We start from the raw sequence: 16,559 nt of genomic DNA on the forward strand, positions 1-16,559 counted from the left end.
AGTAGCAGTGGGTCCACATCTTCCAAATTATTTGTTTTCTGATTGGATTCAGTATAGCTTTCAGTTTGGATTCATCCTGACATAGGCAAACTTTCTTTAAGAGAGTGACATATATTGTATAATTGTGAGAATATTTAGTTAGCACATATGACATCTGTTGTGCTCTGTCTACATGGTTTGCTGTCTTGCTGCTAATTTGACATTATTTAATCATGAGAGATCCAGGTTGGCTGTTTGGTTTTTTTTTTCCTGAGGTGTTGTTTCTTGATTTATTGTTTAAATGTTCTGTTTAATTTTTTAATCTTAGTATTTTCTTGAGTGGAGGTTTAATATAAATCATATAAAGATCTTCCTCTCCCACCCTCCATCTGCTTTAAGACTGAAGTTGACCTTTTCAAGTCTTGTATCTCTATGAGTTCTCAAAGATGACAACTAGTGGCTTACAGACTCTAGAATTAGAACAAGCCCAACTACCATATCTCCAGTTGCAATACTGAGGAAAATCTACCACCTGCAAATGTAGTGGAATTACCAGCAGTTGCTGAGATTTTGTCCTGTAGACACATGTGTTACATCAAAGTGCCATGGGCTGTTTAAATAATTACAGATGACTGATCCTTTATTTTAGATCCACTTTGAAACTACTGGAGGAAGTCTGATTCATATTGGCCATAATTGTGACTGGGAAGAAATTAATTCTCTTTGTGCCTAATGGATGTTGATGTGCCCATTAAAAATAAATACACATGAGTTTGAAAGAAGGTCTTCACATAGCTCAAATATTGCATTTTTGCACTTGTGGTCAGGCTATTTGTATAATTTAAGCATAGTTTGGCATAAATTTTTAAGCCAATGTACGCAGACATTAGCATAACCCCGTTTCTAAACAACCCCCTGCAACTCCATGCTGCCAGTTTAATACTGTTTCAAGTAATCTGCCTCTGTCTGCTGGCACATTCACTATCTACTAGCTTGCTGAGAATGTTAAAAAGTCTCAAAAATGTTTTCATTTGGTGGATAATTGTCAGTCCATGTGTAACTCCTGGAGTTTGTGTATTGTGGTATTTGGCCCTTTGAGCTCAGACTGCCATTGCAGGACCAAAAGAGTATGGATGAGTGAGAAATGGAAAGATGCTGGTAGGATGAGCCAGTGATTAACCCATATGCGTAATTTCATTGTTTCAAGGTGCTGGTACCCTTTGTAATTCTCTGAATCACTGTGATCGTAGAATAATTTGGGTTGAAAGAAACCTTAAAGACCATCTAGTCCACCCTGCCCCTACGTCTGCCGTTGGCAGGAACATTTTCAACTAGATAACATTGCTCAGAGCCCTGTCCAGTGGGCCTTTAATGTTTCCAGGGATAGGGCATCCACCACCTCTTTGGGCAGCCTGTGCCAGTGCTTCACCACAAGCATTGTAAAAAACTTCCTCCACATATCTAATCTGAATTGACCCTCTTTTAAAACCATTGCCTGTTGTCCTGTTGGAACAGGCTATGCTGAAAAGTCTCTCTGCATCTTTCTTATGGGCCCCCTTTGATCCTGAAAGGCAGCAGTGAGGTCTTCTTGGAGGTGGTTGGCTCAAAGTCAGCAGTGCTCTACCCAGAGTGCAAGGGCAAGTCCTACCAGCTCAGTCATGACTTGATGTCTCACAGAAACAGGGAATGTTTTTTCACCTTGTGTTTTGTAAATGGCTTGTCTTATGGTTTTCTTGTGGTTTTCTCCTCCCTCTCTTTAGAAATATGGATTTTTTGTGGATGTTAGCCCACTCTATGGGTTAGCGTCTCATTGCACAAAGATTGAAAGATTCTGAACTTGATCAGCTGAACAATATTGCCAATATAGGACCTCAAAATATTGTACATAGAAGGGGGAAAAATAAGGAGAAGGATAAATTCAAGGAGTTAGTAGGGAAGGGTCTAATTTTATTTGCGTTTTGTCTTTTGAGTTGAAGAATGTCTATAAATTACGTTTTCAAGACTGTGTCTTAAATCTTGTCTGCTTTCAACTTGTACTTGAAGTACAAGTGGAAATTCTCATGTACTTTAGTCCAGCAGCTAGTTTTAAAGCACCTTATGATATATCAATAGGAACACAATACCTTCAACAATGTATTTTCAGAAACAATGCTGCCAGCTTAATATTGTATCAACTGTTTTCCCTTTCCCCTCTTGGAAGTGGCATCAGAGGGGATTCTGGGAAGATTGACTGCATTGGCCGATAGAACCCATCTCATTAAATTGAATTTAAACCCTTGCTGCATGAGCTTAATAGTGATTCATAATTTTTTGTCTTTTCTTCAAGAGGTTATTGAGTACACTAGGTAACATAAAGGATATAAATATTCATAAATCAATCATGTGTTCCCATTAGTAGGTACTTGATCTTAACCCAACTGGTGTACATACCAGTTGGGTTAAGGAGTATAGACTAGTCTTAAGGAGTATAGACTAGTCTTCCTAAACCAGACAGTTAGACGTTTTGCAAAATTAGTGACAGAAATTCTTCCATTAATTTTGCAAAAAAATAAAGGACACTGTAGCAGGCATCAGTTCTGTGTGTAAATACATTGTGTAAAAGGACTGATATATCTTTAAGCCAGGTGTGTAAGCTGGATTTTTTCCTCCAACTCTTGCAGGGTTTGGTTTTGCAGATACCTGCCAGGTCTTAGCTTTTGGACTTATTAACCTATCAACTTAACAGCTGATGAATCAAGAATGTGAGCTGCAAAAGACAGGGTCATTTCCCACCTGTCCTTTCATGCTTACCATTTCCTTTCGGTTGTTGTAAAGTAACCACCAAAGCTTAACATCAGAATCTGACAAAACCCCCTCGTAAATCACAAAATCATTGAATGGTTTGGGTTGGAAGATTATGTAGTTCCAACCCCCCACCATGGACAGGAACGTTATCCCCTAGATAAGGTTTCTCGGAGCCTCATCCAAGCTTGAACAGGGCAATGTCCAATCCTAAAGTATCAATGCCCTTTGTATAGGGCATCCACTTCAGTCAGTGGAAGTTTTTCCCACTGGCCTCAGTAGATGCCAGTATTCAGAGAAGTTGTTTTTAAAAGTAAGAGTAACCAATATAAAAAAAAAATCAACATAATGGCCAAGAGAGAATCTGATCAAGATATTTTGCATTTTAAATCCAAAACCAAACCATGTACAATTTAGATAGAAGCTGTGTCTGTTTCTAGACTTGGTGGTGTGCAGCTTGATTTTACTCTTTGCAGAGTCTTTCTGATTTTAAAGTAGCTCTCTCCCTGTGGGGCATCAGTTATTGGGATATTTGTTGGTGGGGTGGAGGTGGTGGATCTTTCAGAAGGGAATCATTTGAGACAAAAAAAGAAGAACATACTTAGAAGCAACCAAGCAGTACTTCAAACTAACTTTTGTTTGCTTTTTATTTTCCTTTTTCTTTCAAGATGCAAAATGCTTATTTTTCAACTTCTTTGTTTATTTACAGTAGTTTACAACTCATTAGAGGTCCTAAATCCTTTTCAGAGTTTTGCAGTTCTTATTCAGTTAGTCTTCTTATTTGGTAATTAGACTGAAAAAAAAGTGATTTGATGTATTCAATAAGATTTGACGTGGTAATGAATCATTATGTGTTGTAACTGCGCAGGATTTTTTTTAGGTAGCTAAATCATTAAAAAAGGTATATTATTGGATATATCTGTTTGTTTCATGTAGTGACTGGTGTAGTATATCACTTGCAGTAGGAGTATCAGAAAAAAAATAGCTATTCCTTGAAGAAACAGCATTGGAGTTTTTCCTTTAGCTTTCCCTTTAAAATAAACATCTGAGTAGATTCAGCCCACATGAAAAATCCTGATGAATTTATGGCTGTGTTCTGTAAAATTTCATCATCCTCTCACAAGGCCATATGTTTTCACTGGCTTCCTAAACAGAAAACTTTTGGTTTTGACAATGTATTAGCAAAAATAGCATACAGGTTTATTTTTTATGTTTTGGCAGTAAATCTAGGAGTACTAGATATATATATAAAAATTAGCTTCTGCATTGTCTCAGTATTTTTAATTTCAAAATTGAATTTTTCATGACAGTTCAGACACATGTTTCATTAATGCACTTTTAGTGACTCTTAATGATAATGCAGTTTGTAAAGTGAAGTTAGAGTAAATGTGATGTAACTTTGCAATTCTGCAAATGTGTAATGATGGGACTAGCAAAGTGACTTCATCCATCTGTGGAATATTTCAAGGTCACACCTTTATTGGCTACAAGATTTCTAACTAAAAAGACAGAGGATGACAGTACTTACACTTTGATATTGTTTGCTTACTAAGCGTGAAATGAAATTTAACTGTGCAGCATGTCTACGTTTGTAAATTTATTGTGGTTGTTTAGACATCTTGGAAAATGAAATGTCAAGTTATCACTCTTGGCTTCCAGGATGTGATCTTTAGGCCCAGCAGGAAAATTCACTTTGTAAACTTTTCTTCAAATAAGTGTGACAATTTTTTAAAATGTGTTTCTTAAGCAAACCAAAACTCATGGAATGACTGCATCTGAAGTTAGGATGTGGCAATACCAGCACAGCTGGGAGCATCTGATGCAGCAGCTGCTCATTATCATAGTCCTTGGTACCACCAGGCATCATGTTCAGCTCAGTGGGACAGTGAGTGAGGTTAAGCTCTTAAAAGATTTCTAGATTGACACCCTGTATCATAGCAGTACAAAAATTGTGTCATCCACACCTGAGCAAGTCGTGCATGAAGCAATTTGCAGGAAAGACAACTCTAAGAGTAGGATGGTCAGTTGTAAATACCTGAGACACTGTTTTTTAAGGGATTGAACTCTGACCTAAGGGTATATTTTTAAGGAGAAAGAAGAATTGCAGAACCGTTTATTAAGGAATCTTAATTGTCAGTCAATACCACGTGATACTCTGCACAAAATGGTATAAAATCAGGGAGAATGTGTGAGTGTGTCTACAGAATTGCTTTTGTGCTTCTGAGCAAAATGTTGATGGTGGTGTAATCCAAATAACAGTAATTACAAGTCAGTTTGTAAAAGACACATCCTGTCTGAATTTGCATCTTTTAGAACTGTAGATGTATTCTGAGCATCTAAAAGAGTGAAAGGGTTTCTTGGGATATCTGCAATAGTTATGAAATCGTTTGGATTGTGAAGTTTTAGCTGTGTCAGTTTTGCACACCAACTGATAATGATTTAACTGCTGTGGTGTAAAATTTCCTTAGTATTTTCTTTTATCATTTTGTTAGTGTGGGTGAAAACTGAGGTCTCTCGGTACCTTAGACTCTTGAATCTTGAGGTGATTAATTACAAGTAATTTTCTGTGGCTTTATAATTAACAAGAGGAATGGTATGTATTTCTTGATATGCACGTTTTTAGTCATGTGACCAAATACATCATACGGAACAAAAACTCCAGGAGCTGTGAATTCGTAACCTGCATACCAAGACAGCAGCAGTGCCTGGAGGTGTGGATCTTACTGAAGAGCACAGGGCTGAGTGTGAGGATGAAAATGATTGTTAACGAGTGTTGTAAAGTGGATGTGTTAGGGATGACTTCTCGAGAACAGCTTGGAAAGCATTTGTATTTACCATGGACGAGGAGTGCCACAGAAGAGGAGTGAAGTAAATCCTTGTGTACAAAGTAACTCTAAAGAGAAGTTTGAAAATATTTTGTCTCTTCTGAGTGTCACAGAATGTAAATTCCAAGTAACCTTTCATATGGGAACTGTCAGCTTTCAAATAGAAGGAACCTCAACTATTCTGTTGCTTCCGAAATGTATGATGAGGTCAAAGATCTCATAGTCTTTATGAGTAAAATCAGAATTACTTGTTACAGCCTTTATTATTACCCTGTAAAGAGTGCAACATTGAACAAGTGATTATATTTAGTCTGACAATTTTATATGGCAAAGTTGTTATTGTAAGAGTGAATTTACAGCAGAAAATGTCAAACTGTATAGCAGAAGTAAATGAGATTCAGAAGCTTGGGATGTGATGCTTTTTTTTCCCTTTGGTTTGTCTTTTAACATTCAAATGCAGGAATGCTGTTCTCATGGAGGACGGAGCAGACAATTTTGAAGTCTGTGCTTTGGCTTTGTCTGTAGCTCCTTTGTTAACATCTTAGCAGCAGCACTAAGCAGATTTTCTCTACTTTTTTGTTATCTTTTAAGTTTTACTTTTTCTCTTCCCCTGGATGGAAAGAGGTAGACTTGAACTAGGAAACAAATTACAAACTGAACGGCAGAACCTGTTCTGTGCCCTTGGAATGGGGACAGAAGGGAAGTGAAACCTCATACATAAAGAGGTGTCAGCAGCTCTCATTTCCCAAACTGCTGTTTGGCATGAGAGAGATGAAGCACCACACTAATGTTCAATGGGCCTTGCTACTGAGAGCTGCTGGATGGAAACCTCCATCCTTCAGAGCTGTGGAAATGTGCTTGGGCCTCATTTCTGTGAGGTTACATGTGAAGTTGTCCTTTTTGCCTTTCAAGTCTTTTTACAATTCTTTTTACTTTGTATGCTCTGCAGTTTCAGACTGTGTAAAGACAACAGGAATTACTTAAAACTGGATGTGGAGGATATTGAGAGAGAAGGAGAAGGGTTAATCCATCTGGGCAACTGGATTCTTCATTACCATCAGGTTGGGCTGTGCCTCTAGGGCAGTGGAGTCCAGATGGATGGTTTAATTTGCATATATATTTACATAGTCTTTTATTGTAAATTCATGTGATCATAATGAGGAATTTCTCTGTAGTATTTTCTTGACAGTTAAACAGAATTTTCTTCTTGTCAGAGCTCACCTGCAATAAAATCTTTATTTATTTACTACATCTTGACCCTGATAAAACAGGGAGCTCAAGATACAGCTCAACTTCCTTTATGCCTGTGGGTTTTTTTCCCCACAGGTGCCCATTATTTCAATTTTATTGTTGCCTCCAGAGTTTTTGTATTTTTCCCTTCAGATTTCTTTCCTGTTGCCCATCTTCTACTACTTCTAACTGCTCTTGCAGTTTTATTAAACAAATCACAGAAGTTTCTTGTTGCAATAATTGGTTCATCAGAGAAATGCAAAATATATAACAGGTAGATGTTTTCAATAATGAAACACAACAAGGTTTTTACTGCTCTTCACAACTAAATATTGTTAATAGAAGAGGGGGAACCCAGCAAAAAGTCTCTTACATGTAAAGAGATGTTGAATGGTGGATTCTCCTGTGACTGAAATCTCACACAACATATTCAAAGAGGTCTTCCAATGTCAATTAACTGTGAAATCCCACCTTTTGCAACCTTGTTTGATGGCACGCTATAGCTCCTGTGGTCTGCAGCCGAAGAAAATATTTTGATGCTTTTGTTTTAAGAACTTCATTTCATGTATTAGCTAGGTATTTTTGTTCTGGCCAGCTGTAATTTCATAAATTAAATATTCAATCTTTCCAGTATTCTATGTGCATTTTAATTATTGTCAGAGTTGAAATGTGCAGTTGTTGAAAAATTGAAAATCAGGGAAATATAATGTTGTTTTTACTCAGAGAGGAGTAAAAACCATATCCATATTCTAAACCCCTTCTTCATATGTATTTCATAGTTGATTTGAGATATCCTTTGTGCATAAAATAGACACATGATGCAAAATCTTGGTAGTGTTCCCTCTAGCCATTTGCTACATTTCTTTAGAGAGATGAAAACACCTTTAATTCAGACTTTCCTAGTCTGAATAGTTAAACTGAACTGTGTTCTAGTTTTACTATTTTAAAATTTCAGTCTGCTGCTTTAACCCTGAAGGGGTTTTACATATGGTTGGAATAGTTCTCTGCTTAGCTTTTCTTGAAGAATGATTATTGGTGTCACAAAATATTAAGGAAATTCAAAGGTTTTTTTGTACTTAATTTTACCTGAGCAGTATTTCCTTGGTGGTGGTAAAATTAGCATTTGTTAATGCATATTTGTATCTTCTAATTAGCCACTTACTTAAAGCCAAGTAGGCTAGAAAGATGAGAAAAAAAATATAGAATGTATGCAAACGGCTTTAGCTGAGTTGAAGGGGAAAAAAAAAAGTGTTTTTTCCCCTGAAGCATACATTCTGCATGAAATTCAACTTGACAAGTGACCCTTTCAAAACAGCGCCACAAAGATTTCTCGGTGTTCTCCATATATGAGAGGCTGCGTTCTTGTATTGTACACACAAGCAGTTCCCTCTAAATGAAAGTAGCCCCTTCCTCTATCCTTTGTGCTCTGTTTTTTCCTCATCCTTGTGTTGGCATTCACATCTGTGAGCACACTTTTATGTGAGAAAATTTTGCAAAAAAGCAAAACTGCTGGGGATGTTAATACAAAATAACATATATGATCAAATACAATAAAGAACTCAAGTTCTTTATTTATTTCAAAGTACTGAGAATGTGTGTGTGTTCACTTGCAAAAAAAAAGGAAAAAAGAGGGAAAAGATTTGGTAGTTAATTTAATTTACAGCTAGGTGATGCAAAAGCTGAACTCCAACTCTCAAGTCTTGCATTAATTTAGGAGCAGAGGACAAAAATGGTCTATGATTCTGTGTGAGCAATTAATAACAAGAATGTATGACTTGTGAAACTGAATGTAATGCATTAAAATCAGAGCAAACTGGTAATTTAACAGTGTATAACAAGTATCAGATCTTAAAAATAGCACTATGGATCAGCAGTATTTTATCACCATTCAGTTCTCCTGCAGCAACAATCTAGAAATAGTGCATGGGTTATCCTGCATGTATATAAACTGTCAAATGGGAGAGAGATGCAGTGCAATATTTCATATGTCTCATGCCTTCATATGTGATGCTCTTTTCAGATGTCTTTAGGAAGAGAACAAAACTTGTGTTTGGAGTCTGGCTTGACAGAGGGGTTTTGGGTGGGGCAGTGGTACCCCAGGGGGTGGTGGGCTGCTGCTAGCTGCTGCTCACACACAGTATTGGCTTTGAACACAGCTCTGCTTCTGTGTATGTGGGCCATATGTTCTTGTAGAGTGTAATGGATTGTTGATTACAGCCATTTTATAATTTTCAAATTGATAAGCTCACATTTTGTACCAAGATATTTAGAGCAAAGAGTGGAAAATTGCAGCCTTGACATGAGCAATTGTCGTGTGTGAACAAACATCACTTGAAAAACTAGAAAGTCAGACAAGATGATACTGTAAGATAAATAAGGGGAATAGTTCCTTTGTTAGTTATTGTTGGTCTTCAAAAACAATGACAGCAGGTTATCAAAGACATCCCTCAGTTGAAGGAGAAACAGAGAAGAAATGATTATTTCTTCCTTTTAAGGCTTGCTGTACCTTTATGCTTAGGGGTTTGAAGGAGGTGGGAAAAAACCTGTTTCCTCTATTCAGCCAGCCTCCAAGAGCTGTTTATATTAATCTTAATTTTTGTATTGTCCATGTATAATTCTGTGGGGTTTTTCAACAAAAGTAACCTGGAACAGGTAGATCTCTGCAACTGCCATCGTGTGCTCTCTTCCATAGTTGCCTCCCGATGAGGGGCATTGCTTCCCCCAGCAGGAGACTTGTAGGGCTGCCCAGAGAAGCAGAGGGAGATACAGGAGGGTAAGAGGGTTCATCTGTTTAAACTATTCTTCTTTTAAACAATGAAACATACTGATTAACAGAGTGCAAAATACTGCCCCAAACTATTAATATTTGGTGCCTGTTCCATTCTGTATTTATGATGCAACACATTAGAGAGTCTTGCTTCATGTACAGGCTCTGGTTTCAAAGCATCGTGTTTGCAAGTCCACTCAAATGGAAATACTTGTTAAATATTTACTACTGTAGTGGCTTATCCTTGGATACCAAGATGCTTTTGTGCTGCTTTTCCCAAATACTGGGAAAAGTGCTGTAGAGAAGAAATATGTCACTTTCACAAAATTGTGAAAGTTTACCTTGATAACTATATAGCTAATTTTGTGGAAATAAAATGTTACATGCAGATATTTTGTATTATGAGAAACCTAATCTTTGCTCTGGGTAGGGTATAAAGACAAGTTAACGCTTAAATGCTGACATCTGTCTTCTAGAAAATTATCCATGGCTGCAAAAGCATTTATGCTTCAGCTCAACTTTGCAAAAAGGACTGTCTTATTTATGTATGTTTTATTATTGCTGTGAGGTCTTTTCCAGTGAATCACTGACATGAGAGTGATCCAGTTTGATGGAGCTTCTCCTTAATGTAAACAAATTAATTATCAGAATGGAGTATGCAAATATTACCTAATTGGTGCCACTTGGCAAAATTTTTGTTATGCCAATCATGCTGGAGACAACATGACAATCCTTGCTTCTTCTGAGGAGTCCCCTTGGAAATGGTAATAGGATGCTTACTTTGATTGGAGTAGGCAGAAAAGATGAGCCAAAGAGCTTCAGACATATTTACATTGCAACTTTCTCTTGTGGCTTTAAAACACCAGAAAATTGATTCTCCAAATTCTAGTTCAGAGACAGCTTCAGAATATAAACCAACATCTAATTTTATGCCCTCGGGGCATAATTATCCTATTCTCTTTGTCATTAAGGATGAAACTCATTGTCATCTCGGATGTTTTGCATTTTAAAAATTTGAAAGACAGTATTTGTTTCTTTCTCTGCTTGTCCTGTCCATTCAATATACCTTTCTGAAACTGCCATATGCCTCTGTTAGTTTCTGCTTTTTTATTTCTTTTCAAGCAGAAAGTTCAAAGAACCATGTTCATGTTCATTAGGAAATGAGTTCTTCTCCACAAGAAGCTGCAGAAGGGTGAATCCTGACCAATGGGGGAAGCAGTAGTTAAGCTGTTTATTTATTTTTTTTCCCACAGTGTTTATGAAACTGAGTTATCTGTGTATACCTTTGAAAGTAGGACTATGATTAAATATTTACAGGTATGGCATGAGGAGTAGCTAATGAATGTCTCCAGCATTTTCAGCAAACAGTAGCAGTGGTATGTAATGCATATGAAACAAAAATTTTGTTGAGAAATCTTACTAGTGTAGTAAAGCACTTAATGCTCCAATTTGTATTAATATATAACAACAATGTCCTCAGTTAAGGTATTTCCTTCTCTTTAAATTGCCCCAAATACCACAGTATTTTAGGTCAGAGAAAATCCAATCAAAAGCTTAGTTTGCTCTATATTTTTTTTAAATATGTAAAAATTCTGAAATTATATGTGTCTGCTGTTTGCATTCATGTAAAGGGGAATGGCTGTGTGATTTACATGCTGGCAGGATTGTCAGTTCGTGTGTTAGAAACTGCAGGCCTGCTTCTGCATCTTTAGCGTAGGAGATGGAGCCTGGTTTGTGTAGAGAGTAGTTGGTGGTGGGAGAGAGTGAAGTGCAGCCGAGCTTGAACCTGCTCTTCTTATCTGAGGAGAGCTTGTGCTCCCCCTCAAGCCCTTCGTACTTTACGCACAACATGGGTGGGAGCGATTGCCATGAGCACTGGCCAGTAATACCGTTTGGTGCATTATTTTCTGCTTTACTGTAGCAGCCATATAGCTGTGTCATGCACCTCATGAGCACGAGAGAGAAGTCCATTGCACAAGGTGATAACGTACTTTCCAAAGCTGAAAATTTGCCCTGTCTTACATCGGTTCTCTCTAGACAGTGGTCAGGCAGTTGATGTCCTGCACCTGCTGCTTGTGATGCTACTTCAGATCATTTGGCTGCTCCCATATCTGCTTCTTTGTTGTATTTTTCTTGTTATGGATTGGCCTGAAGTCTCCCTGGGGTCTGCTGAGGACTAGGGAAACTGCTTCTGCTGCACTATGTTAAGCAACAGAGGCAGTGGAAAAGGTTGTATTTACTTAGTAAAAGCCAAGTGTGTCTGCTTATTCCAGTTTTCAGCTTTCATTTAGAAGACAGTTTAAAGCCAGAAAGTTTTACATTTTCTCCTTTTTAAAAAGCTTTGTAATTTTTAATTGAATGTAATAATTTAACTTCATGGAGCAGTGATGGCTGCAAGACTTCTGTCTCAACTGTTACTGACACCTACAAATACCTTTCTCACATCTTCAGGGAGAGTCCTCAACAGGGGCAACAATCTAACATTTCCTTCTCTAAAGAGAGAGTCCTGCCTCTGCTGTAGGCTACATCTTTGGTTTTCGTGTTTTGTGACAGTAATGTTTTTGCTGCTTGGTGGCAGAGTGCAGAAAAGGTACAAGTTGAAGCCTTCAAAACATACAGTGATCCCTTCCTAAAGTCATAGGTGAAGTTTCTTTGGCTTTTTAAATTTTGGTAATATGCCTGTAATACTCTTCTAAGGTCTTTACTATTTGAAAGTTGAAAGCTGTGTGATAAAACCAGACTTGTAATGAAACATAACCTCCTTATAGAAGTTTTACTAAAAATAGTTCTGGTGGTGCCCTGGGGGTGTTCATCAGCTAGCGACACAACTGCATTTTCACAGCGGGCAAGCAGGGCTGGTGAGGTCAAGGAGGATGAGTCTGTATTCCTGTGGGGAGCTTGGCAGGAGCATCCAGGGATTTTTGAGCTTTTACGGATAAAATGAGCGTGGGTTTACGACAATATTGTTTTAAAGTACCTGGAAAGCTGGAACAAGCCCAAAAGAATTCCAGTTCCATCTTTCAGTGTGTGTGTGTGTGTTTTAGGATCCCCTGGCATCAGGTCTAGTTGACCTCTACTTATAACTTTCATGTGTTTCAAAACTAGAAAATCCCAACTTAATACTGATTAATCTCTGCATTCTTTTTTGAAGCAGAATTGGTAAGTTACAATCCTGGTGTTTGCTTTACTTCTTCTTTTCTTCTTTTGAAAACATTGCCCTGGTTTACTCTTTGCAGAATGACTCACTGAAATGTCTGCATCACCAGAAACTAATCCCTGCTCTGCATGCTCTCCCTTTTCCAGACGATGAACCTGTAAAATCTGTTTTACAGGAAGACTTTCTGACTTCCTTATGCTCTTAAGTGCAAAATGGTATCTCTTGGGAGCCTGTATGCAAGTGACCATGTTCAGCACATAGTTTGACTGAGGTGACTGCTTGATCCCTGACTTGTGCCAGCGGACAGGAGAAGTCGTGCTGGACTAGGAACCTGAGGACAATGAAAAGCCCCTGACAGATGTCAGCGTGTTAGCAGTCAAGCAGTCACTGCTTTTGTTTTTGTGCGGGAGGGAAACTTCATCCGAAACACGGATGAAATTCCAGCCTTATCTTAGGGAATGCATGTGGATTTCAGGCACGCAGCAAGAGAAAAAAGCCAGCGCCTTTTCAGGCTTTTTGCTTCTCTCACCCTGTGCAAAGGATATTCTGCTGCACCTTAATTTTAAAGTTTTTTGAACTCTGCTGGGATTTGAAATGAATATTGTCACAGTGTGCTTGTGATGTCGCTTCCTTTGTTTGCCTATTGCCATATACCCTGGCCAGCTCTGTAGGAGACCTGTCTGGAGTGCCTTTTAATGTTTAGATCTAGCAGTGATTAGAATACACTAATGCCCAGTGGGTATATGTGTCATTTTTTAACAGCTGCCGAGCTTTCTCCCTGCTGCTCCAATTAACGCATTCGGCGCACACTTGCCAGTGAGTGGGCTGTGTGTATGGATTAAACCACTTTGCTCTTTATTCATCCAGTGTATGAGATGCCAGAAATGGATTGGCGTGTTTCCTGTTCTTACAGCAAATGAAATCAAACGTGCTCCTGAGCCTTTGCCCGGGTAGATTGAAGGGCAGCATTTAACTGGCAAATGGAAACCTGTTTTGCTGTGAGATATGGTTCAGTCCATTGACTAACATCTATCCCCGCCTCCCAGCCCCTCTTCAAATGATGGAGACACAGGATAGGGAGCTCTCAGTGCTGGACTTCCCCTTGCTGACAAGCAGGTCTCTTCAACTTTGCCCTCTGCTGCTTAATAATAGCTTGAGATCCTAAAATTCTCCTTTTGCTTCAATGCTTTCCTCCTTTATTTATTTTCAGGTTGAAATATTCCAGTCAGTAGATTTGATAAAGTGTGTCTGTGTGTGTCCCTTTTTTTAAAAAAGGAAAACAATATGCTTCCTAGTCAGAGCTGAGATAAGGGAGGGGTTGTTTAATGGTAGCGGAGCGGCTGGTGGGAGCCGCGGCTCTGCTCCGGTGCCTGCGGTTGATTCATGCTGGGACAGCTCTTTGTGAAGCAGAGGGCGAAGGGGGCTGCCGGCTGGGGCCGTGAGTGAGGAGGAGATGGAACGCTTCTTGGGCTTTGTCAAGCAGATACGAAGATCGAGAAGAAGAAAAGGCAAAAAGTACCGGCCAGAGGAGGATTACCACGAGGGCTATGAGGATGTTTACTATTATGCCTCAGAACATTTTCGAAGTAAGTATTTTGCATAACCTCATTTTCCTTTGGCTGTGATAAATGTTATGTTCTTAAGATGTTTAAACTCCAGAAATGCAAGCAATATTCCTCCCTTGGTAGAACCTGAGCCTCGTGTATGTATTAAAGTCAGTTCCTGTGAGAGCTCCTGCTGGCTCTGCTGCCGATGAACAATACAAAGCATCTGAAGTGGCACAGAAGCTCTCAAAGTAAAGAGGGTCTGTCTGCAGACTGGTGAGATTTCAGATGCAGTTAATCCAGTCTGACTGCTGGAAACCTTTTGTTAAAACACTGTTGAGGAGCGAGTAGGGTGGCAATAGCCCTTGTAGAGTGTCTTTAGAAGGCTGTGTGGATATTTTTAAAGCACTACAGAGGCAGCGAGCACTCATTTGTAAGCTGAAGTTGATGAATAATGTTTGCTATTGAGGGAGAGTCAGTTTACTAAGCCTCTGCTGTGACCTGGTCTTTTCAGTAGTGAGTAAATTGAGTGGGCTGGTTCCTCGCTGCAGGTCCAGGACCACTGCTGGAGAATTGAGTGGGGATTTTTTCTGCTGGCACTCACGTGATGGCACTCAGCAGCTCTGCCAAAACCGAAATAAACCACCTGCTTAGAAATCCCTGTGCAAAGTGTATGCTGGACCCTGCAGCTTCTTAGAGTTTGTCTGCTGTGCCTGTCAGGTATCAGAGCTGCCAGTCTGCTGTGGTCTTCTGGAGAAGAGGATGTGCCCAGAGGTGCCCACAGGGAGGGTGGGAAGGAGGGAACCACACACAGCCTCTGCCTGGGGTCTTGTGTGGCACTGTCAGGGCAATGTGGTGGCAGTATGAGCATAATTCAGCCATGAGCAGAAATTGCCTTTTTCTGCTGTTTTGGCCACTGGTTTGGGACCTTTGCAGTGAAACTGTGCCTTGTTGGGCTGCTGAAGTTAGATGCACTTTTTTGTTGTTCTGTACCATGTGAGTGACTGTCAGCATCTTTTTTCCTTCATTTCCACATTGCTGAAATAAATCATAAGAACTGTACATTTGTTTTAAGATAGGATGATAAATGTGATTGTGCCTTACAGCACCAGAGAACTGCTATCTTGTGGAAAACTAGGAAACAAGAGTTGTTCTTATTGGCTTTCTCCCGGTGCACCATGCTTGCCTACCTCCTAAAGACAATCAGTGTAGGGTGCTTGATTGTTTACTGGGCTTCTACTTGATACAAATTTGTTTGCTTTCAATTTTTAAGAAAACTCATCGTGCTGATAATTTTAAACTGTACAACCTACCTATGTTGTTAAGAGGGAGTTCTTGCAAGGAGAAGACCTATTTGGGAGGCAATGCAGTAATAATGGGTAACGTTGTGGCATGAAGTCTGCTACACAAAATCTACTACACAAGAACTAAAAATTTTAAATCTGTTTAGCACTGAGAATTTTGAAGGTGGTATATGTTAGGGAAAGTACATCACTTCTCCTTGCTTTAATATGTAAATCAAAAGAACGTGTCAAAGCCGTATGTCAAAATATTTCCCTAGCTGATTGTTGTTGTTGAAGGTCCTTTAAAGAGGAAAGCAAAGCCCCTCCAAAAACTGTCAAATGTAATAAGGGTTTCTTGACTGATGATTAATGAATTATTAACTCTTAACTTAATGTATGGCACTAAGATTGAGCCAAATATCTAATAGGTTTTTCCTTCTACTCTACTTAGATAACAGAAGAATAGTACATACTTCAGTTTGTGGAGGTCATAAGTATTTCAGACTGGATGAAATGTGTGTCACATTTTGAAGTGATGTTTTCAGCAGTGTTCAAGTACTCAGATTGAATTGAGCTCAAAATAGCACACAGCCCTATGGAGCTGGATGCACAAGGAGTTGGCTACTTCTCACAGTTACTTAAACCAAACAGTCACAGGAGATTTGAGCCATGCAGTCTTTATAGAGATACCATCTCAAGCACAATTCCTCAAGTGCTTTTGTCTGGTCTTTCCATGTGCTTTGTGTGTCAGTGTTTTGGTTGGATAGGTGTGGTAGTTACTTTAATGTGCAAAATCTGAAAAGAGGCCGCTGGTGCTACTACAAATGCACTTGTCCAATTAAATTTCATGTGTTTGGGACAATGAAACGTTTCATATTTAATTTAATTATGGTGTGGTGTTACACTGTTTACAGTACAAATTTAGAGTAATTGCAGAGCTTTTAATAGCCATTCCTTCTGCAGTCTTTTGCTTAAAAGAAATGTGTGCTTGCA

General features: G+C 38.9%; 1 protein-coding gene across 11 annotated transcripts in view; it reads left to right on the plus strand.

Moving 5' to 3' along the window:
- Positions 1–16,559, plus strand: part of GRIP1 (glutamate receptor interacting protein 1) — a 309,100-nt gene that overhangs the window by 80,687 nt on the left and 211,854 nt on the right. For 9 of the 11 annotated variants that reach the window (XM_063155113.1, XM_063155112.1, XM_063155102.1 and 6 more), the window contains exon 1: positions 13,806–14,325. The exons of the other annotated variants lie outside the window; for them this stretch is intronic. In XM_063155113.1, coding sequence (XP_063011183.1) covers positions 14,193–14,325 — 133 coding nt within the window. In that variant the 5' untranslated portion in view covers positions 13,806–14,192. Of the gene's footprint in view, positions 1–13,805; positions 14,326–16,559 lie in introns of those variants that run through there. 11 annotated transcript variants of the gene reach the window in all.

The sequence above is a fragment of the Melospiza melodia genome, chromosome 4 (genome assembly GCF_035770615.1).
Source record: "Melospiza melodia melodia isolate bMelMel2 chromosome 4, bMelMel2.pri, whole genome shotgun sequence".
Taxonomy (NCBI): domain Eukaryota; kingdom Metazoa; phylum Chordata; class Aves; order Passeriformes; family Passerellidae; genus Melospiza; species Melospiza melodia.